The following is a 21,290-nucleotide window of genomic DNA, read 5'->3' on the forward strand; positions in this document are numbered from 1 at the left end:
GACGCTCCTCAATTGCAGCTCCAAGCAAAGGGCTGAATGGGGAGGGGCAGATGGGTGGACGGTGGGCCGGGCACAGGGGACGGGATGAAGGTTGGCATCTGTGGCTGGCAGATAGTAGGACCTGTGCCTACCCGCTTTGCACGAATCCACCCCAGAGCTTAGTACACACGCCTGGCACAAAGTAAGCACCTAACAAATACTACTATTATTATTATCATCTGTCTCCATCTCTAGACTATAAGCTCTTCGTGGGCAGGGTACCAACTCCGTGGTATTGTACGCTCCTGAGAGAGTAGTAAAGTGCTCTGCACACAGTAAGCGCTCAATAAATACCGTTGACTGATGGGTCGATTGCTGGAACGGTGCTCGGAGAATTCCCCAATACATGGCAGGGGCTTGGTCTGCCCAGCCCACACCGGTCATTCATCGGCATTTGAGGTGGGGTGCCTGATTAATACTCGCCCAGAATATTCCAGTCAAACATGTACCGTGTTGGGAAGGAGGAAGTCTGGGGAGTCGGTTACGTATTCTGATTTACTCGTATCTACCCCCAGCTCTTAGAACGGTGTTCGGCGCACAGTAAGCGCTTAACAAATACCATTATTATGACCTGGGAGCTGCCCCAACGGGGCACAAGTGCTCTCTCTGTCGTGGTGTCTTCGTTTCGGTGGTGCTGGTCCATGTGAATTAGAAGCTTCCCTCCACACCAACCTCCCCCCAGCCAATGCCTGAAGCTTCACTGGACTCCTGCTCTTGCCCAGTAATTCAACACTGTGGCCCCTGCTCGCCCCCCCCCCCCCGCACCCCATCACTGCATTATTGAAGGGGGGAGGGGGAGATCGCTGCTCCCTGGGGACAAGATGCAAACCAGGAACAGAATCCGGGACTCAGGAGGGGACTTGTGGCCCCTCTCAAAGAGAAGGGGGTGAAACCAGGACAGGTCAGCTCTGGGGGAGAAGTCACGCATTGCTCTGCCTGTCCCTGCCCTCTTCATGCCTCAGGATGGCATAGTGGATGGAGCAAGAGTCCGGGAGTCAGGAGGACCTGCGTTCTTATCCCGGCCCCGCCACGTGTGTGCTGCGTGACCTTGGGCAACTCACTTAACTTCTCTGTGCTTCAGTTACCTCCTCTGTAAAATGGGGATTAAGACTGCGAGCCCCATGTGGGACAGGGACTGTGTCCAACCGGATTATCTTGTACCTACCCCAGTGCTTAGTACAGTGCCTGGCACAGAGAAAGCATTTAAGAAATGCCATATTTTAAAAAAATGAGGGATGGACACGGAAAATGGGGCAGGAATCAGGGAAGAGGATGCCCACGTCCCTCCCGCTGGCTGGTGGCAGCTGCCACTGAGTTCAGTGGGTACTATATTCACTTGAGCGTTTGCCCCTCCGGGAGCTGGGCTCTGGCAAAGGGACTCGGGAGCCGGAGTGGGTGCTGGGACCCTGCTCTCAGGTGGGTTTTGACTCCCATCTCAAACCAGGTTCAAGAGTGGAGCCGTTAGAGGTTAAACCTGGGAGGAGACCTGCTTACCTCCCACCCCCACCGAGTGCCCCTGCTGCGCCCCCGCCGCCATCAGAGAACGGCCACGGGTGGCTTCTGGACACTTTTATTCACCAACTCCCGCCTGCGCCTCTGGCTCCACATCCCCCAGGCCCCGGAAGCCGCCGCCGTCGTCACCGGCGACTTCTACTTGTCATCCAGGTTCATCAGGGCCAGCACTGCAAGGGAATGACCGCCACACTGGAGAGTCCCGGCCTGGAGATGGGGCGGCCGGGGACCGCGCCAGCCGGAAGACCACTGGGCCCCAACATTTTAAGAATTTTTTCAATTGATTTCGGTTGATCACGGGGCCCAACTCTGTGAGGCGATGGAGCCTGGTACCCCAAGCTGGGGTAAGGGAAGTGGGGAAACCATAGCCTTCGGGACGGGACCCCCGGCCTCGCTCGGCCCAGGTCTCCGGTGAAAACTAGGAAATGTCAGGTAGGGTGGGGGCGACTGGAAATGTATTTATTTACTTATTCATATTAATGTCTGTCTCCCCCACTAGACTGTGAGCTCGTTGTGGGTGGGAATGTGTCTGTTGTTATATTGTACTCTCCCGAGCGCTTAGTACATTGTTTTGCACACGGTAAGCGCTCGATAAATGCGAATGAATGAATGAATGAATGAATGGAAAGATTCTCATCTGGTCTGGCTGACTGCCTGACCCTCCCAAATACCCCTCAACCCACCTAAAACCCTGCCCTCCTGGCTCCCTCAGACACCACGCCCCTTTTCCACGCCTGCACTGAGGAGCCGGCCCCTCTGCCTCCCCCTCTGAGAGATTTGGAGGCAGCGAAGGACCGGGTCTCAGTGAGGTGGGAGACCGACCCCCCACCGTGGCCCTCCCCCGGCCCCCCACCTGCATAATCCTGAAGCTTCTTCCGCTCATCTAGGTTGAACTGTAACTTTTCTAGCAGCTCAAAGTAGCGGAAGAGCGAGTCTCGGGGCCAGACAACCCGCTCGTCCTGGTCCATCTCCATCAACCCCGGGAGGTTCTGGTGCACGTGGTTCTCCCAGTCAGCGGGCTCGGAGGACTCCATGCTCCCTGGGGAAGGGATGGCCTCTGATGGGGAGGGGAAGTCCAGAGGACGCCTCGGTCTGGGGGTCGCCGGTGACCATGTGGGGTTTTTTTGCGGGGAGGGAAGACGTTTGGTATTTGTTAAGCACTTTGTGCCAGGCCCCACCGTACTAACCTCTGGCATAGATACACCACGTTGGACACGGTCCGTGTTCCACATGGGGCTCAAAGTCTTAATCTCCCTTTAACAGATGAGGTAACTGAGGCACAGGGAAGTGAAGTAACTTGCCCGAGGTCACTCAGCAGACAAGTGGTAGATCCGGATTAGAACCCAGGTCTTTCTGACTCCCAGGCCCAGGCTCTATCCTCTAGGTCATGCTGCTTCTCAGAATGGATCTGAGTGGGGCTGGGGGAGGGCGGGGTCTGCAGGGCTAAAGGTGAGGAGTGGGGCACTAAATCTTTAAGGTGGGAAGCCGAGGATTACGATTTCCAGGGCCAGGGGGATGGGCGCCCCACCCGCCGACCCCAGAGAGCTTTGGGAAAGAGAGGAGGGCGGAGGTGAAGTGCTCAGGATCTTCTGGGAGGCCTCAGTGGGGCTGTGGGCCCAAGAGGGACTGCCTTGCTCCTTACTGGACAGGTTGAGCGGATTTTCTTGAGAGTCTGAGCTCTCGGAGGTCCCCTGGAGCCAGATTTTCGACTGCAGGTTGGACCTGGGGGAGGCAGGAGGAGAGAGTGAAGGGAGGAGGGAGGGTCGCTGATTAGAGGGCACTGCTGTTTCCGTACCCGCAGGGGTGGATGCGGTCAGCTCAACCTGGCCTCTTCAAAACTCTCCACTGCACCTGCTGACCTGACTCCCGTTTGCCTCTCCCGGCTGCCCCAGCCTGAATCTGTCAGTACCTCCTGGTGGGAGGTTGGCATAGCTACTGCTTGGTGGAATCTGAGTGGCACCCGGGGGCCTGACACCCGGGGTCTAACGGACACAGTGTTCCGGAGCTGCTTCGACAACGACTGAGGACCAGACTCTCTGGGGTGTAACCTGTAATTTACTTATTTCTATTAATGTCCGTCTCCCCTCTAAGACGTAAGCTCGACGTGGGGGACGAATGTATCCGTTTTTTTGTGGTACCGTACCGTCTGGAGCGCTTAATACGGCGCTTTGCACACAGTAAGCGCTCAAGAAATACGACTGAATGAAGGAATGAGAGGTTTTCCGTTGTGTCACCTTTCCTTTCGGGTCTGTTCCCCAGCTGTCCCCACCCCATCCTTAGATTAGGAGCCCCCGAGCCCGGAGACCGTGGCTAAGTTCCCTTGTGTGGACTTCTTTCCAGGACTTTTCCCTCAGTGGGTGTTTATGGGTGAAAGTACTGGTATTTAATAATAATAATAATGAATAATTATATTTAAGTGCTTATTATGTGCCAGGCATAGTAAGCACCATCTAGGCTGTAAACTCATTGTGGGCAGGTAATATGTCTGTTTATTGCTACAGTGAACTCTCCCAAGTTCTTATTACAGTGCTCTGCACACAGTAAGCACTCAGTAAATACGATTGACCGATCCACTGAGTGCAGTACACCATCCTCAGCGCTTAGGAAGCACAACAGAAGCTTAAGACACACTCTCTACCCACAGTGAGCTTAAGCTCAAGATATTATTACTGCTAGTAATTACTGGGGATGAGGCACGGGCCCGGTCCTGCTCTCAAGCCAGGCCCAGCCTCAACGTTTCACCCCCATCTCACCCCGCCGATCCCATTTCCACACTCCCAACCTTGCCCATCCAGGCTCCTTCCCCTGCTCCCACCCCATCCGCCCTGTCCTCCCCTCCCCAGCCTCACTCCCGGTGCACACAACCGCTCTCCTTACCTGCTGGAGAACTTCCTCTCCCTTACCGACTTTGGCCTCTGTGCCTGCCTCCTGCCCAGCGGAGATGGAAAAAGGTCAGCTTCTGGCCACTGCCACCCAAACCCAAGGGAGAGGAGCAAAGAAAGAAGGGACCAACGGAAGAGAAAGGTGCGGGGTGGGACGCTGAGCCGAGAGAGGGGAGAGAGAATGGGGATTGGCAGGATCTCAGGACTGGTCTGGGTCCCTCCTACCCCCAAAGGTGATGGGAGAAGTGGCCCACGGTGCCTCGAGTGGCTCTCTGATGACCAGGAGGGGCCCCAGGACTAATGGTCTCCGTTGAGGCCACGGACCCAGACGTTCACGTGCCGGACTGGACCCCAGGGGTCTGTCCACCCCTCCCGAGGAGCCCGAGTTGAGCCAATCCCAAGATAAAGCTGAAACAGCCCAGAACTCCAGCGGCAGGAGCGGCCAGAGCGTCACCCCGAGGCCCACGTGGTTCCTGCTGCCACCAACCCAGGTGGAAGAACGGAGGGAAAGCGGAGGCCGGGGCCGGGGCCGAGGCCCAGAGAGGGGGAGTGTCTGGACGAGGGTCCTGCGGGGAGTGGAGAGGGCACCCAGCTGACCTCCTAATGATCTGTCGCTTGAACTGATCCGCTTTCTGCTGTACTTCCAGGTGGGTGACCTCCTCATTGAGCTCATTCCTGATGGCCTGGAAGTTAGTGACTGCCCCCACGGGCCCATGGAGAAGCTGGGGAGCCCTGGGGGGGACGGACCGCCTCCCTCTCTGCCCCCTTTCTGACCTCTCCCCATCCTTCGTTTCTTCTTCTCCCACTCCCTTCTGCGTCACCCTTGCCCTTGAATTGCACCCTCTATTCACCCCTCCCTCAGCCCCACAGCACATATGTCCATACACCTAATCTGCGCTGTGAGAAGCAGCGACGGCTAGCAGAAAGAGCCCAGACTCGGAAGTCTGTCACATTCTGCTGTGTGACCTCGGGCAAGTCACTTTACTTTTCAGTGCCTCAGTTACTTCATCTGTAAAATAATGTTGAAATCCTTCTCCCTCCTGACTGTGAACCCCAGGCAGGACAGGGACCGTGTTCAACCTGATTAACTTGTAGAACAGTGCTTGGCACATAGTAAGCGCTTAACAAGTACCACTATTATTATTATTGTTGTCATTAACTATATTTATGTCTGTCTCCCCCTCTAGACCATAAGCTTGTTGTTGTGAGCAGACAACGTGACCACAGACTGTTACATTGTACTCTCCCCATCCCAGCTCCACCACTTGTCTGCTGTGTGACCTTGGGCAAGTCACTTCACTTCTACATGCCTCAGTTGCCTCATCTGTAAAAGGGGGATTAAGACTCCAAGCCCCATGTGGGACATGGACTGTGTCCAACCTGACTAGCTTGTGCTTAATCCAGCCTTGCACAGAGTAAGCACTTAATAAATACTATTATCATTATTATGTGCTTAGTACAGTGCTCTGCACACAGTAAGTGCTTAAAAAATACCACTGATGGACTGATTGCCCCACATCTGCCCCACCCCTTGACTCTGCCCCTTCCTACTCACCCATCATGGCCACGATGATGTTGCGGAAGATGATGGAGCCAAGCAGGAGCCAGAGGATGACATAGAGGCTGCTAAAGGTCCTGTTGATTTCAGGCACTTTCCAGGCATCCAGGAGTATCGCATACCAATGATCCATAGTGAACAGGATAAACACCGTCACAAAGGAGTTGGGCAGGTCCCTGGTTCGAGGAGGAGGAAAGAGAGGAGGACAGGGGAGATGGAGGAGAAAGAAACAACAAGCCAGAGGCGACCAGACCTTCGCATTAAACTTACTTTGTGACAATGGCATTACTTTTCTGAAGGTTGCTGAGATTGAGGCTCACTCTGACCCCCAGTTCTTTTTTTTTTTACCTGTTAAACCTAACATCTTGCATTTACATTTGATTTTCCAAAGTGGGGAACCTCCTACCCTCTGGAATGTGCCTGAGGAAGGTCATCCATTTTTATGGGCCTTTGCACCTTGCCAGACTCTTCCCCGCTGGGCCCCCTCCACCACCCAAACGTGCAGAATTGCAAATGTAATTAAGGAGTTCTCCATTGGCCCCTTCTCCAGTTCAGTAATGATCTGGGACCCTTCCCCAATCTCCATCCCTAGCCTCCCCTTCTCCCTTCCTCCTCCTCCTCCCCACCACCCGTCCTGGGGCCCCTCCCAGCCCCTCCTACATGAAGAACATGTTGTATTCCAGGTCCTTTTGGGAAGAGCGGCTGTAGGCCTCGAAGAAGTAGACCCCAGCCACCGAGAACACATAGAAGAAGAGAAGCACCAGCACCAGGAGGTAGGTCATCGACTAGAAAGCCAGAGGAGATGAGACTGGGCTAGGTCAGTTGTCCAACAGCCACCCAGTCTGGCCCCTAACCTTAACCAATCAATGGTTATTTATTGGGGACTCACTGTGTGCAGAGCACTGTACTAACCACCTGGGAGAGTACGTTAGAGTACAGTAGAGGCAGTAAACGTGATCCCTGATCTCAAGGAACTTAGATTCTGAGCCGCATGTGGGATAGGGACTGCGTCCTATCCGATTATCTTGTATCATCATCATCATAATTGTGGTATTTGTTAAGTGTTTATTATGTGCCAAGCACTGTACTAAAAGCTGGGACAGAGAGAGAAGCAGCGTGGTTTAGTGGATAGAGCACGGGCCCGGGAGTCAGAAGGACCTGGGTTCTAGTCCCGACTCTGCCACTTGTCTGCTCGGTGAATTGGGGCAAGTCACTTCACTTCTCTGTGCATCAGTAAAATGGGGACTGAGACCGTGTTCAACCTGATTTGTCTATATCTACCCCAGCGCTTAGAACGGTGCCTAGCTTAACAAATCCCACAATTAATATTATTATTATTATACAAGATAATTAGGGCCCAAATGGGGCTCACATTTGAGGGCTTAGTATTAGCACTTAATATAGTGTTTGGCACATAGTAATTGTTATTGCTGTTAATATTATTATTATTAAGCTGCAGTCTACTGAATCAGAACACTGTACTGAGTGCTTCATTCATTCAATCGTATTTACCGAGCTGACTATGTGCAGAGCACTGTGCTTGGGAGGGTACAGTAGAGCTAGGAGACAAGACTCCCGCTCTTAAGCAACTCTGTCGACCGTGTGCAAAGCACTGTATTAAATGCTTGGGAGAGGGCGATAGGATAGAGTAAGCAGCGTGGCTTAGTGGAGACAGAGCAGGCCCGGGAGTCAAAAGGACCTGGGTTCTAATCCCAGGTCCGCACATGCCTGTTGTGTGACCTTGGGCAAGTCACATCACTTCTCTGGGTCTCAGGTCCCTCATCTGTAAAATGGGGATTAAGGGTGTGAGACCCGTGTGGGGACAGGGGCTGTGTCCATCCCAATTTGCTTGTAACCATCCTAGTGCTTAGTACAGAGCCCGGCACATAGTAAGTGCTTAATAAGTACCATTATTATTATTATTATTAACAGTAACCCTATCTGCGACCCCCAAGGACAGCCCTCGCCCACCCCCACCACCCAGCCCTCCCTCCGTCTGCCGCTCAGTCACAAGCTCCCTTCCCCCCCCGCCTCTCCGACGCCCCTCTCCCCGGCCCGATCGGCCCACCCGTGCCCCCTCCTGCCCGGCTCCCCGTCCCCCCTCCCAGCCCCTTCTCGGGCCCCCCAACCCCCAGTGTCCCCCCGAGCCGGGTCCCCACGGTCACCTTGAGGGCGCGGACCAGGGCCAGGATGATGACGCGCACCTGGCGGAAGCGAGCGAAGAGCTTGAGGGAACGCAGCACGCGGCTGATCCGCAGGGCCTGCAGCCACATCATGTCGCCCTTTAATCCCATCAACAGCCCGATCTCCGGCACCAGGGACTATGGAAGGCAACGTCGAGGCCCGTGAGCAGGGACCGGCCCCGGCCACCGGCAAGTCGGCAGGCAGTCAGTCAGGCACTCCTATTTACGGAGCGCCTACTGTGTGCAGAGCACTGGACTAAGTGCTTGAGGGAGGATGATATAAGAACAGTGGTCTAGTGGATACAGCGTGAGCCTGGGGGGCAGAAGGATCTGGGTTCTAATTCCAGCTCCGCTACTTGTCAGCTGTGTGACTGTGGGCGAGTCACTTAACTTCTCTGTGCCTCAGTGACCTCATCTGTAAAATGGGGATTAAAACTGTGAGCCTCATGTGGGACAACCTGATGACCCTGTATCTACCCCAGTGCTTAGAACAGTGCTCTGCACATAGTAAGCGCTTAACCAATACCAACATTATTATTATTATCCAGCCTGATTAGCTTGTGTCTACAGCAGTGTTTAGAACAGTGCCTGGCATATAGTAATACCATTTAAAAAACCCCAATAAAAAGACATATTCCCTGCCCACAAGGAGTTTACAGTCTAGAGGGGGAACCGCTCTCTGGGGGAGGGTATCTTCTTCACCAGGACTGGAAGGAGGGACCCCTGCTGGGGCAGATGGCGAGACTAGACACTTGGGAACCATCAGAAGAAGGGCTCTAATTCATTCTAATTCATTCGTTCACTCATTCAGTAGTATTTATTGAGCGCTTACTATGTGCAGAGCACTGTACTAAGCGCTTGGAATGGACAATTCGGCAACGGATAGAGACGATCCCTGCCCGGTGACGGGCTCACAGTCTAAACGGGGGAGAGAGATGGAAAAAACAAGACAACATAATCACGATAATGGGGAAGACAAGCCAAAATAAGCTGATAAATATCCGCGGATTAATAGAACGTGAGGACCGAGAGAAATAGCCCATGGAAGCGCATCAATAACTCAAAAACAAACGGGTGAGGGTTCGGCCAGGTCAGGCAGCGTGGCCTAGTGGATGCGGCACGGGCCCAGGAGTCAGAAGGACCTGGTTTCTAATCCCGGCCTTGCCGCGTATCTCCCGTGTGACCTTGGGCCAAGTCACTTCACTTCTCCGGGCCTCAGTTACCTCATCCGTCAAATGGGGATGAAGACTGTGAGCCCCCTGTGGGAGAGGGACTGTGTCCAGCCTGATTACCTTGTATAATAACAATTATGGTATTCGTTAAGCACTTACTATGTGCCAGGCACTGTACTAAACGCTGGAGTGGATACAGAGTAATCAGGTTGGCCACGGTCCCTGTCTCAAGTGAGGCTCACAGTCTCAATGCCCATTTTACAGATGAGGGAACTGAGGCACCGAGCAGTTAAGTGCCTTGTATCTACTCCGGCGCTCAGAACAGTACATGGCACAGAGTGAGCGCTTAACCAATACCATTCACCGCCCCCCCCGCAAAAACAACATGTTTTCTCCGCTAGGCTGTGCCAGCAGAGGGAGGGAGCGTTCTTCTGACAAGAGGAGCCCGTCTGGAGGAAAAGGATCTGCGTTGCGCTGTGCGGCATCGGACGCCGGGTGAATCCTGCAGTGGGAGGGAGCCTGAGCCGGGGCTCGGCAGCAAGGTCAACGCCGCGCTCCGGGTTGGCTGGGGTTTAAGGTGATTCGTGATTTTGTTAATGAGGTGTCCATCCCCTTGATTCTATTTATCGTGATTACGTTGTCTTGTTTTTGTCCATCTGACTCCCCCGATTAGACTGTGAGCCCGTCACTGGGCAGGGATGGTCTCTATCTGTCGCCAAATTGTCCATTCCAAGCGCTTAGTACAGTGGTCTGCACATAGTAAGCGCTCAATAAATACTATTGAATGAATGAATGAGCGTCCAGCCATCCGCACGACGAGAAGCAGCGTGGCTCAGTGGAAAGAGCCCGGGCTTGGGAGTCGGAGGTCATGGGTTTGAATCCTGGCTCCGCCTCTTGTCTGCTGTGTGACTGTGGACAAGTCACGTAACTTCTCAGTGCCTCAGTTACCTCATCTGTAAAATGGGGATGAAGACTGTGAGCCTCACATGGGACAACCTGATTATTCTGTGTCTACCCCAGCACTTGGAACAGTGCTCTACACATAGTAAGCGCTATTATTATTAGTCTGAGACTATGGGGGTGCGGGGGTGTGAGCACGCATGCAGGTGTGCACGTGTGTGATCGTGTTTTGGGGAGGCAGACCGCCCTCTGTCTCCAAGGCCATAAAGAGATGGATGGCGTCATCCTACTGCCAGCTAAAGGGGGGCCGTGGCCCCCTCTTCGAGCGCCACAGACGATTCATCTTTAAATAGGGCTGCGCTGGAAGCCCGCGTCTCGGCACACACGGGCACCCAGCACAGCCCTGTTTAAAGGGGAATAGTCTGTGACGCTCAAAGCGCGGGCCCTGGCTCCCCGCCTCCTGCCTCCAAATAATACAATCATGAGTACGGTACTACGTTAAAGACCTACTATGGGCTAAGCGCTGTTCTAAGTGCAGGGGCAATGGCGATAATAATAATAATAATAATAATCAGAACAATGATCTCTGTTAAGCACTTATTATGTGCCGACTACCGCTCTAAGCACTGGGGTAGATACAAGTTAATCAGGTTGGCTACAGTCCCTGTCCCACATGGGGCTCACATTCTTGTCCCCATTTTACAGATGACGTAACTGAGGCACAGAGAAGTGAAGTGACTCCATTCAATCGTATTTATTGAGCGCTTACTACAGGGCACAGCCCTGTACTAAGCGCTTGGAATGGACAATTCGGCAACAGATAGAGACCATCCCTGCCCAACGACGGGCTCACGGTCTAAACGGGGGAGACAGACAACAAGCCCAAGGTTGCATGGCAGACATGCAGTGGACCGGGATTAGAACCCAGGTCCTTCTGACTCTCGGGTCTGTGACCAACCCACTAAATCACTGTGCTCTCCCAAGCGCTTAGTACTGTGTTCTGCAAACAGCAAACGTTCAATCAATATGGTTGGTTGATAGATTGGCAGCATGGCTTAGTGGATAGAGCATGGGCCTGGGAGTCAGAAGGACCTGCATTCTAATCCCGGCTTTGCCACTTGTCTGCTGTGTGACCTCGGGCAAGTCACTTCACATCTCTGTGCCTCAGTTGCCTCTTCTGTAAAATGGGGATTGAGACTGGGAGCCCTATGTGGGTCAGGGGTTGGGTACAACCCAATTATCTTGTATCCACCCCAGCGCGTAGTGCAGTGCCTGGCACATAGGAAGTGCTGAATAAATACTACGATTATTATTATTATATAATAAAACCGGTAGGCACATTCCCTGCCCACAATGAGCTTACGGTCTAGAGGGGGAGACAGACATAAATATAAATAAATCACGGATCTGTATTTAAGTGCTGTGGGGCTGAGGGAGGGGCGAATAAAGCGTGCAAAACCAAGAGCGGGGAGCCGCGGAAGGGAGCGGGAGAAGATCCAGCCAGGATCCGGCCCTGGAGTGAGAGCCCTGCGGAGAGAGATCCATTAACTGATGTGGGGGTGTCCAGCAGACCACAGCCCCGGGACCTTCTGCCCAGGGCACAGACTGGTACTGGTTGCCCTGGGGCTAGTGGGGTGCCCCTGGGGAGCCTCCCCCAGGACAGAGGGAGCCCATCTGGAGCCCGACAGAGGCCGGGCCTGAGGCCCAGCCCTAGTGGGAGCAGCTTTTGGGGGTCCCCTCCCCTCCGCCGATTCCTTTCGGTAAGACCAATGAACTTTGTCCATCTAGATCGCGAGCTTGCTTTGGGCAGGGAATGTTCTATGGTACTCTCCCAAGCGCTTAGTACAGTGCTCTGCACACAGTTGACGCTCAAGAAATACCACCAGTTGATCGATTGGCCACGCCTCATCTACGAATTTGAGAGTCGGGGATCGCAGCCCCTGCTCTGAGAGACCTTCGGATGCCGAGGCCGCCCCGGGGTGGGGATTTCTTTAGTCGCGGGAGGCCTCGTGGAGGAAATGCCTTTTTCGAAAGCTTTGTAGTGGGGAGAGTCGCAGACCGCTGGTGAATCGAGGCCGGCGGGGACTTTCCAAAGGAGCAGAGGAGGTGAGGGACAAGTAGGATGAGATCTGCTCACCTGCAGCTTTGGCTTATGCAAAATAATGATGAAAATAATAGTAATAATACTGACATTTGTCCACAGTCCCTCTAGACTGTAAGCCTGTGTGGGTAGGGAATGTGCCTACCAACTCTGTTGTACTATTAATGTTCTGCTTTCCCAAGCACTTAGTACAGTACATTTCTCCAACGTGTTATTGCGTACTCTCCTAAGCCCTTAGTACAGTGATCTGCACACAGTACAGTGCTCGATAAATTCAATTGATTGAATGATTGGGAGTGAGGAGCCTCAAGAGATGGCACAGTTGCAAACCTGTACTACTATTACTAATAATAATAATAACAATCGTGGTCCTTGTTAAAGTATTTACTGTGTACCGAGCACTGTTCTAAGCAGTGGAGGAGATACAAATTAATCAGATTGGACAGAGTTCCTGTCCCTCGGGGGCTCACACTCGAAATCCCCATTTTACAGATGAGGTAACTGAGGCCCAGAGAAGTGAAGTGACTTGCCCAAGGTCACACAGCAGACACGCGGCAGAGCCGGGATTAGAACACGGGTCCTTCTGGCTCCCAGGCTCTAACCACTCATTCATCCAATAGTATTTATTGAGCACTTACTATCCATTCAATAGTATTTATTGAGCGCTTACTATGTGCAGAGCCCTGTACTAAGCACTGGGAATATACAATTCGGCAACAGATAGAGACAATCCCTGCCCAATGACGGGTTTACAGTCTAATCGGGGGAGACAGACGGACAAAAACAAAACATTAGCCCAGACGATAAATAGCATCAAGGGGACGTACACCTCGTTAACAAAATAAATAGGGTAATAAATGTGCAGAGCACTGTACTAGGCGCTTGGGATGTGCTTCTCAGGCTATACTGACCCTATTCACTGACCATTTATCTCCCCGCTCCAGCCTCGGGAGCCTGAGTGCAGGAAGAGAGGGGCAAGCAGCTGAACACCACCCCACACAGTTCCCGGTTCCCTCCCCAGGTTCCTCTCAGTTCTCACCAGCATGGTGACTACAAAATCGAAGATGTTCCAGGCGTTCATCCAGAAGGCGTAGAAGTTGGACATCCACATGAAAGCAAACTCCAGGAGAAAAATAAGCAGGCTGTACCAGGCCAACACCTCCAAAGTCAGCATTACGGTCTCCAGGTTAGGGTCATCCATGTCCGTCAACTCTACACGGGGGGCGAGATGGAGGGAGGGTGAAAGGGAAGCGGCAAAGCGGGAGGAAACGAGGAGGGGAGCTGAGGGGAAGCTGAGGGTCTAGAGAAGAGCGGTGGGTTTGGACTGAACTGAAAGTCTGGGAAGCGGATGGCACCCTTGGGAAGCTGGGAAGAATCGCAGCTCCGAGGAGTCCAACCAGAACTCATGGGAGAGGAGCGCTGTGAGCTCGCTTCCGTCCCGCGCCTTTCTCGACTCCATCTCCAGTCCTCCAAGTTCAATCCTCTGCCGATCCGGGATCTCGGTCTTCCCACCTGCCAGGGGGCCGCTTTGGAGCCAGCCCCTGCTCTCCCACCCTCCCACAGACCTGCCCCACCTCCTCGCCACAGCCCCTGTCGACGGTCTCATTTCCATCATCATCTTTCCCACTTCAACCCATCGCGCAGAAGCACTGAGCTCCGCACCGTGCAAGGCATTTGGGAAAGTGCAGGAAAGTCAGGAGACGTGATCCCCACCCTGAAGGCGCTTATGGTCTAAAATGGGAGACAGACGCTGAAATAAGTTACAGGTAGGAGGAAGGCTCCAAGCCTTGTCCCCAGATCTTCTTTCCCAACTGAAAAAAGGCCAGCTGTTAGCCTGGGGGCTCTAACATTATTATTATTATTATTATTATGGTCTCAGAATTGTTTCCGATTCATAGCGACTCCATGGATATACTTTCTTCAAAACATCCTGTCCTCTGCCATAATCCTCATCCTAATGGTTCTTCCGTTCTCGTTGTTATGGTCTCTATCCATCTAGGGGCTGGTCTGCCTCTTCCACGTTTTCCCTGGACTCTTCCTAGCATTAGTGTCTTCTCCAGAGAATGAGTCCTCCTGATTTGTCCTCCCTCTAACTACTCCACCTTAATCCTCCCCTTCTCAGCTGCTTTTGACACTGTGGACCCCTCCCTTCTCCTGGAGACATTATCCGCAATGCTCTGCACACAATAAGCAGTTAATGAATACTGTTACTGCTGCTCCTACAGAGATTTATAATAATAATAATAATGCTGGTATTTGTTAAGTGCTTACTATGTGCAGAGCACTGTTGTAAGCGCTGGGGTAGATATAGGGTAATCAGTTGTCCCACGTGAGGCTCACAGTCTTAATCCCCATTTTACAGATGAGGTAACTGAGGCCCAGAGAAGTGAAGTGATTGGCCCACAGTCACCCAGCTGATAAGTGGCAGAGCCGGGATTTGAACTCATGACCTCTGACTCCCAAGCCTGGGCTCTTTCCACTGAGCCACGCTGTTTTTATCTTTACCAGTCTCCGAGCCCTGCCCCTGCCCACCACCCCCAGCCCCTTTACCCTTCCCTTTTGAATTACTTGAACGCTTAGTACAGTGCTCTGCACAAGGCAAATACTCCAATACCACTGATCTTACCTGTCTCCGCCATGAGCACGATGGTGTTGAGAATGATGAAGAAGATGATGAAGTTTTGGAAAAGGGAAACAGTTTCCTGGTTGAGGAGAAATGACCAGAGGAGACCTGACCCCAAGCAGTGACGAAGGCATGACGATGAACCGAGAAACGGGGAGGACCAGGCAGGAGGGAGAATGAGGAGGAGGAGTCTGAGGAAGAGAGCACCAGAAGCGTGGCCTAGCGGAAAGACCACGGGCCTGGGAGTTAGAGGACCTGGGTTCTAAACCCGGCTCCCATCATTTGTTTGTCGTGTGATTTTGGGCAAGTCACTTAACTTCTCTCTGCCTCAGTTACCTTCGCTGTAAAATGAGGCTAAAGACCCATGTAGGACGTGGACTGCGTCCAACCTGGTTATCCTCCCCAGTGCATAGTCCAGTGCTTGGCACATAGTAAGCACTTAAATACCGTTTAAAAAAAAATCGATAGAAGCGAGACAACCTGTAGGGCTTGGGACAGGGACGGCCGGAGACCTGGGAGGGTTTGGGAGCTGCGAGAGGTTGGAGCCCGGGCAGGTCGGAAGCAGCGCGGCTTAGTCAGGAGTCGGAAGGACCTAGGTTCTAATCCCCGCTCCGCCTCTTGCCTGCTACCTGACCTCGGGCGAGTCATTTCACTCCTCTGGGCCTCAGTTACCTCATCTGTAAAATGGGGATTAAGACCGTGAGCCCTAAGTGGGACAGGGACTGTGTCCAACCCATTTGGCTCGGATCTACCCCAGGGCTCAGTACAGGGCGTGGCGCAAAGTAAGCGCTTAAGAAGTATCCCCATTATGAATTATTATTATGCTGGGGGCCGGGGCGGAAGCAGAAAGGATACGATTGAGGATCCAGTCGGCCCACAGGGAAAGCGGGGGCCACTTGCTGCATCGCAACTTCAGGCGGCACTGTTGCCGCTTGGCGTTGGTAATGAAGGTGCTGTGCACAGGCTTGATGGTGAAGCGTACCAGCTGGTGATGATCCCCCTGCAGCAGCCTCCTCTGGAGCTGGGGATCTGTCGGGGGTACAGCGTGGGCGTGGGGCGTAGGCTCCCCCACCCTCCCAAGCAGATCCCCTGCGTCCAAGTCCCGGGCCCCGGAGTTCCGGAGAGGGCAGGAGGAAGCGGAGCTTTCACTTGGCGGGACGCGGGCCCGGTGCAGAACGTCAGAGAGCAAAGGGGCAGAGGGAGCTCCTAGCGTTCCTGGGATAGGCGATCCTAGCAACCCTGGTCGGTAGAGAACCAGCATCCCTCGGCCTTCCCGACCCTGAAGCTCAGGGCCTTCGTCACGCTTTCCCGCTGCACGGCGATCCGGCCGCTGCACTCGGCCACCGCCACCGTGGAGAAACTCATGGCGAGGGCCAAAGGGCACTCGCACAGGCAAGGCCCGGGGTCAAACCAACGGTCGGCTCAGCCCCGAGATGGCCGGGGAGTGTGCCGGGCTATCTCAGTCGGCGTTGGCTCCTCCAGAACCTTAGTCAGGCTCTGCATTCCAGGCTTGGGGATTGAGAGGCAGGAGAGGAGGCCGGAGAGGGGGACGCTGGCCAGACAAGTAAATAGTTCCTGCAGCCCTTCCTATGCTGTCCCCTCCCGCCCAGGCACAGTGTTCTGTGTGCTGCCTGCCCGGCCTGAGGCCCCACCCCTCCAGGATGGCCAGTACCAATCACTCTCCCCCTCTTTAAAGTCTTATTGAAGGCACATCTCCTCCAAGAGGCCTTCCCTGATTAAGCCCTCCTTTCCTCTTCCCCCACTCCCTTCTGTGTCACCCTGCCTTGCTCCCTTTATTTAACCCCGCTCCCAGCCCCACAGCACTTATGTACAGATCTGTCATTTATTGCTTACTGTCTGTCTCCCCCCTCTAGACTGTATGCTCACTATGGGCAGGGAATATATCTGCTTACTGTTGTACTGTACTCTCCCAAGTGCTTAGTACTGTGCTCCGCACACAGTAAGCGCTCAATAAATACGATCGAATGAATGAACAAGGCCCAGGCTATTCCCATGACTGGCTTCTCTCCCCATTGTCCAACGCTCAGGGCTTTACTCCAAAGGCCCAGGCTTTCTTGATCCAGTTCCCTAACACAGTCCCTTGGCGTCCTCCTGGCTTCCTCCCTCATCCCACCCCGTTGGCCGTTACTTTAAGACTTCACGCTTCGGCCCTGGTATCCCTGGTTGAGGAAATGGTGGTGAGCTCTCCGCTCCTCCCTTCTCAGAGCCCTGCACTCGGCCTACTCTGGGCCAACTTCTCCCCGCCGCCGCAGCTAGATGCCAGGGTGCCGGTCCGTCCCTGTTTTTCCCTCCCCGTAAGGAGGCTGTAGGCTCCTGCTCTCCAGCTGACTTAATTGCCTCTTCAAACTGGCTAACCCCTGCAGTGGGTTCCTGGACTGAGTGACCTCCAGCTCCTCTCTGTCCCCCAACCCGAAGTCTGTCCTCCCAGAGAGGTCCTCTTCCACCTGGGCAATCGGTCCCCAAAACCTTCGACTCTATCTTTTGCCCTTTTGAGGCGGGGCTTCCGCTGTAGGCTGGGGGCGGCGGGTGGGACCAAGCCCGGTTGAGAAGCAGGTGGGAGGGCGGCTACTGACCGAAAAACTCGTGGAGGTTGTGGCGGGGCACAGCCTGGCTTAGGCCCTGAAGATGCTCGATGAGGGAGAAGGTGTCGATGAGGCAGGAGCGCACGGCGTCTGCCCGCCGCTGCACCTGCGACATGGAGATCAAGGGCTCCTGGAATTTGGCCATATTCTGGAAGACAAATGGGAGGGGGCTGAGGAGGAGAAGCACTGCCTCTGCGCTCTCCCCTCTCCCTGGCAGAACTGCCCAAGGTATGGGAGAGGTCAGGGGGGCTTCGAAGAGGGAGGAATCCATATGGCTATTCCCACTTGCCCTCAGGGTATTGTCCTTAGCCTCTAGCAGCCCCCGTCAATTAATTACTGCAGGAGCACTTACTGTGTCCAGAGCACTGAACTAAGTACTTGGGAGTGTATCGATCAATCAGTCGAGGTATTTATTGAGCACTCATTGTATATACAGCACTATACTCGGTGCTCAGTGAATACCATTACTGAGCACTTGGAAAAATACAGTAGAGCTTGTAGGTATAATTCCTGCCCTCAAGGAGCTGATGATCTAGTGGAGGAGACAGACATTTACATGGATTAGATGAGGGCAGAAACAGAGTGTGAGGATATGTACAGAAGTGCTGTGGAGCTGGGGTGAGCATCAGATGCTTAAGGGCTAAAGACCCAAGTGCACGGCAATGCGGAAGGGTGGGGGAATAGGGTGGGCAATGTCTATCTGTAATCTGTCTGTCTGTCCCCTACTAGATTACAAACTCTTCGTGGGCAGAGATCATAAATAGTGATAATAATAACGGTATTTGTTAAGCACTTTTTAACTGCTAACCCGCTGGGGTTGATGCAAGATAATCAGGTCCCATATGGGGCTCACAGTCTAAATAGGAGGGGGAACAGGTATTGAATCCCCATTTTGAAGATGTGGGAACTGAGACAGAGAGAGGTTGACCAACTTCCCCAAGGTCACAGCAGACAAGTAGCAGAGCCAGGATGAGAACCCAAGTCAGGATGAGAACCCAAGTCCTCTGACTCCCAGACCTGTATTCTTTCCACTAGGATATGCTGCTTCCCTGTTTGCTGCTTTCCTGTCTACCAACTCTGTTGTACTCTCCCAAGCATTTGATACAGTGATCTACACCCAGTAAATGCTCAGTAAACACCTCTGATGGATTGGAAGGCTTCTTGGAGGAGAAGGGAATTAAAGTGTATTTACTGAGTGTTTATTGTGCACAGAGCACTCTACTAAGCACTTGGAAGAGCATAAACAGAGTTGGTTGACAAGATCCTGGCCATAAGGCCCATACAGTAGAGCAGGGGAGACAGACAATCATATAAACAAATAAATAAATAACTGCAGGGTCATATTCCTGCACTTTTCACGGGGTGCCAGATCTGGGCTTCTGTTCCAAGACTGTAGACTATCATCTCATCCCTCTAGACTGTAAACTCGTTGTGGGCAGGGAATGTGTCTGTTATATTTTTATACCGTACGCTTCCCAGCACTTAGTACAGTGCTCTGCACATGGCAAACGCTCGATAAATACGGCTGCCTGACGAATAACAGATGTGCACGTAAGTGCTGTGGGGCTGAGGGAGGGGTGAATATAAAGTGTGTTTAAAGGGTGTGGATCCAATCCAGCCCCTCCCCACCCTTCCCTCACCCCTGCAGCGTGGCTCAGTGGAAAGAGCACGAGTTAAGGAGTCAGAGATCATGGGTTCTAATCCCGGCTCAGCTGTCGGCTCTGTGACTTTGGGCATGCCACTTAACTTCTCTGGGCCTCAGTTACCTCTTCTGTAAAATGGGGATTAAGTCTGTGAGCCTCACGTGGGACCAACTGATTACCCTGTAAATCTACCCCAGTGCTTAGAACAGTGCTCGGCACATAGTAAGCGGTTGATAAATACCAACATTATTATTACTGTTAATAACAGCTCCCTCCCCGCCCTTCCCTCACCCCCTCACTGAAGAACACTGTTGCTGTATTGTACTCTCCCAAGCGCTTAGTACAGTGCTCTGCACACAGTAAGCGTTCAATAAATAGGATGGAATGAACAGCCCCATCCCCCTTCAGCCCTCAGCCCGCCCTTCCCTCACCCCCTCATCGAAGAACATTGTTGCTGTATTGTACTCTCCCAAGCGCTTAGTACAGTGCTCTGCCCACAGTAAGCGTTCAATAAATAGGATGGAATGAACAGCCCCATCCCCCTTCAGCCCTCAGCCCGCCCTTCCCTCACCCCCTCATCGAAGAACATTGTTGCTGTATTGTACTCTCCCAAGCGCTTAGTACAGTGCTCTGCCCACAGTAAGCGTTCAATAAATAGGATGGAATGAACAGCCCCATCCCCCTTCAGCCCTCAGCCCGCCCTTCCCTCACCCCCTCATCGAAGAACATTGTTGCTGAACCGTACTCTCCCAAGCGCTTAGTACAGTGCTCTGCAGACAGCAAGCGCTCACTAAATAGGATGGAATGAACAGCCCCGTCCCCTTTGGGCCTTCAGCCCGCCCTTCCCTCACCGAAGCACAGCCCCCTTCCCGCCCTCCCTTGCCCGAAGGACGGCTCCCTCCGCCTTCAGCCCTCAGCCGCCTCCTGGAAGAACAGCCCCGACCCTCTTCAGCCCTCAGTCAACCCTCACAGTCAGCCCTCACAGTCAGCCCTCACAGTCAGCCCTCAATCAGCCCTCAGCTTCAGCTCTTAGTTGGCTGGCCCTCACAGTCATGCCTCAGCTTCAGCCCTCACAGTCAGCCCTCACAGTCGGCCCTCACAGTCGGCCCTCACAGTCGACCCTCACAGACAGCCGTCAGTCAGCCCTTCAATAGTATTTATTGAGCGCTTACTAGGTGCAGAGCACTGGACTAAGCGCTTGGAATGAACAAGTCGGCAACAGATAGAGACGGTCCCTGCCGTTATGACGGGCGCACGGTCCAATCGGGGGAGACGGACAGACAAGAACAATGGCGATAAATAGAGTCAAGGGGAAGAACATCTCGTAAAAACAATGGCAACTAAATAGAATCGAGGCGACGTACATTTCATTAACAAAATAAATAGGGTAATGAAAATATATACAGTTGAGCCCTCGCAGTCGGCCCTCAGCTTCAGCCCTTAGCCCTCAGTCAGCCCTCAGCTTCAGCCCTTAGTCAGCCCTCACAGTCGGCCCTCAGCTTCAGCCCTTAGTCAGCCCTCACAGTCCTTAGCCCTCACAGTCATTCCTCAGCTACAGCCCTCACAGTCAGCCCTCTCAGTCAGCCCTCCTAGTCAGCCCTCAGCCAGTCCTCACAGGCAGCCCTCAGCTTCAGCCCTCAGTCAGCCCTCACAGTCAGCCCTCACAGTTATTCCTCAGCTTCAGCCCTCACAGTCAGCCCTCACAGTCGGCCCTCACCAGTCAGCCCTCAGCTTCAGCCCTTAGTCGGCCCTCACAGTCAGCCCTCACAGTCGGCCCTCAGCTTCAGTCCTTAGTCAGCCCTCACAGTCAGCCCTCACAAGTCAGCCCTCAGCCAGTCCTCACAGGCAGCCCTCAGCTTCAGCCCTCCCAGTCAGCCCTCCCAGCCAGCCGTCAGTCAGCCCCCTCAGGGCGCCGTCAGTCAGGCGTCGGGTCCCGCCCCCCCCACCTCCAGCGTGGGCGGGTCCGGGCCCCGGACGGTTAGGGGCTGGCTCCGCCCCCTCCGTGACGTGCGCCGCGGCGCAGCCAATGGGGAGCTGCCACACTCCGGCCGGACCCGGGGTGGGGAGAGCCGGG

General features: G+C 53.7%; 1 protein-coding gene across 3 annotated transcripts; it reads right to left on the reverse strand.

Annotated features, from left to right (window-relative positions):
- Nucleotides 1–1,593: 1,593 nt before the first annotated feature.
- CATSPER2 (cation channel sperm associated 2) lies at nt 1,594–21,198 on the reverse strand. Of its 3 annotated transcripts, none has more exons than XM_029071311.2 (13): nt 21,163–21,198; nt 17,565–17,721; nt 15,826–15,999; nt 14,974–15,042; nt 13,387–13,559; nt 8,157–8,312; nt 6,652–6,776; nt 5,989–6,167; nt 5,031–5,130; nt 4,429–4,479; nt 3,194–3,273; nt 2,405–2,590; nt 1,594–1,721 (listed from the first exon to the last, which is right to left on the reverse strand). In XM_029071311.2, exons 2-13 carry the CDS (start codon nt 17,716–17,718, stop codon nt 1,690–1,692), a joined length of 1,479 nt encoding a protein of 492 aa, XP_028927144.1. In that variant the 5' UTR covers nt 17,719–17,721; nt 21,163–21,198; the 3' UTR covers nt 1,594–1,689. The 3 variants fall into 3 exon arrangements, with proteins under 3 accessions (XP_028927144.1, XP_039768872.1, XP_028927142.2); XM_029071309.2 differs by having other exon boundaries at nt 1,597–1,721; nt 8,196–8,312; XM_039912938.1 differs by lacking the exons at nt 2,405–2,590; nt 3,194–3,273.
- Between the last annotated feature and the right edge of the window lie 92 nt (nt 21,199–21,290).

This window comes from Ornithorhynchus anatinus, chromosome 8, assembly GCF_004115215.2.
Source record: "Ornithorhynchus anatinus isolate Pmale09 chromosome 8, mOrnAna1.pri.v4, whole genome shotgun sequence".
NCBI classification, from domain to species: Eukaryota; Metazoa; Chordata; class Mammalia; order Monotremata; family Ornithorhynchidae; genus Ornithorhynchus; species Ornithorhynchus anatinus.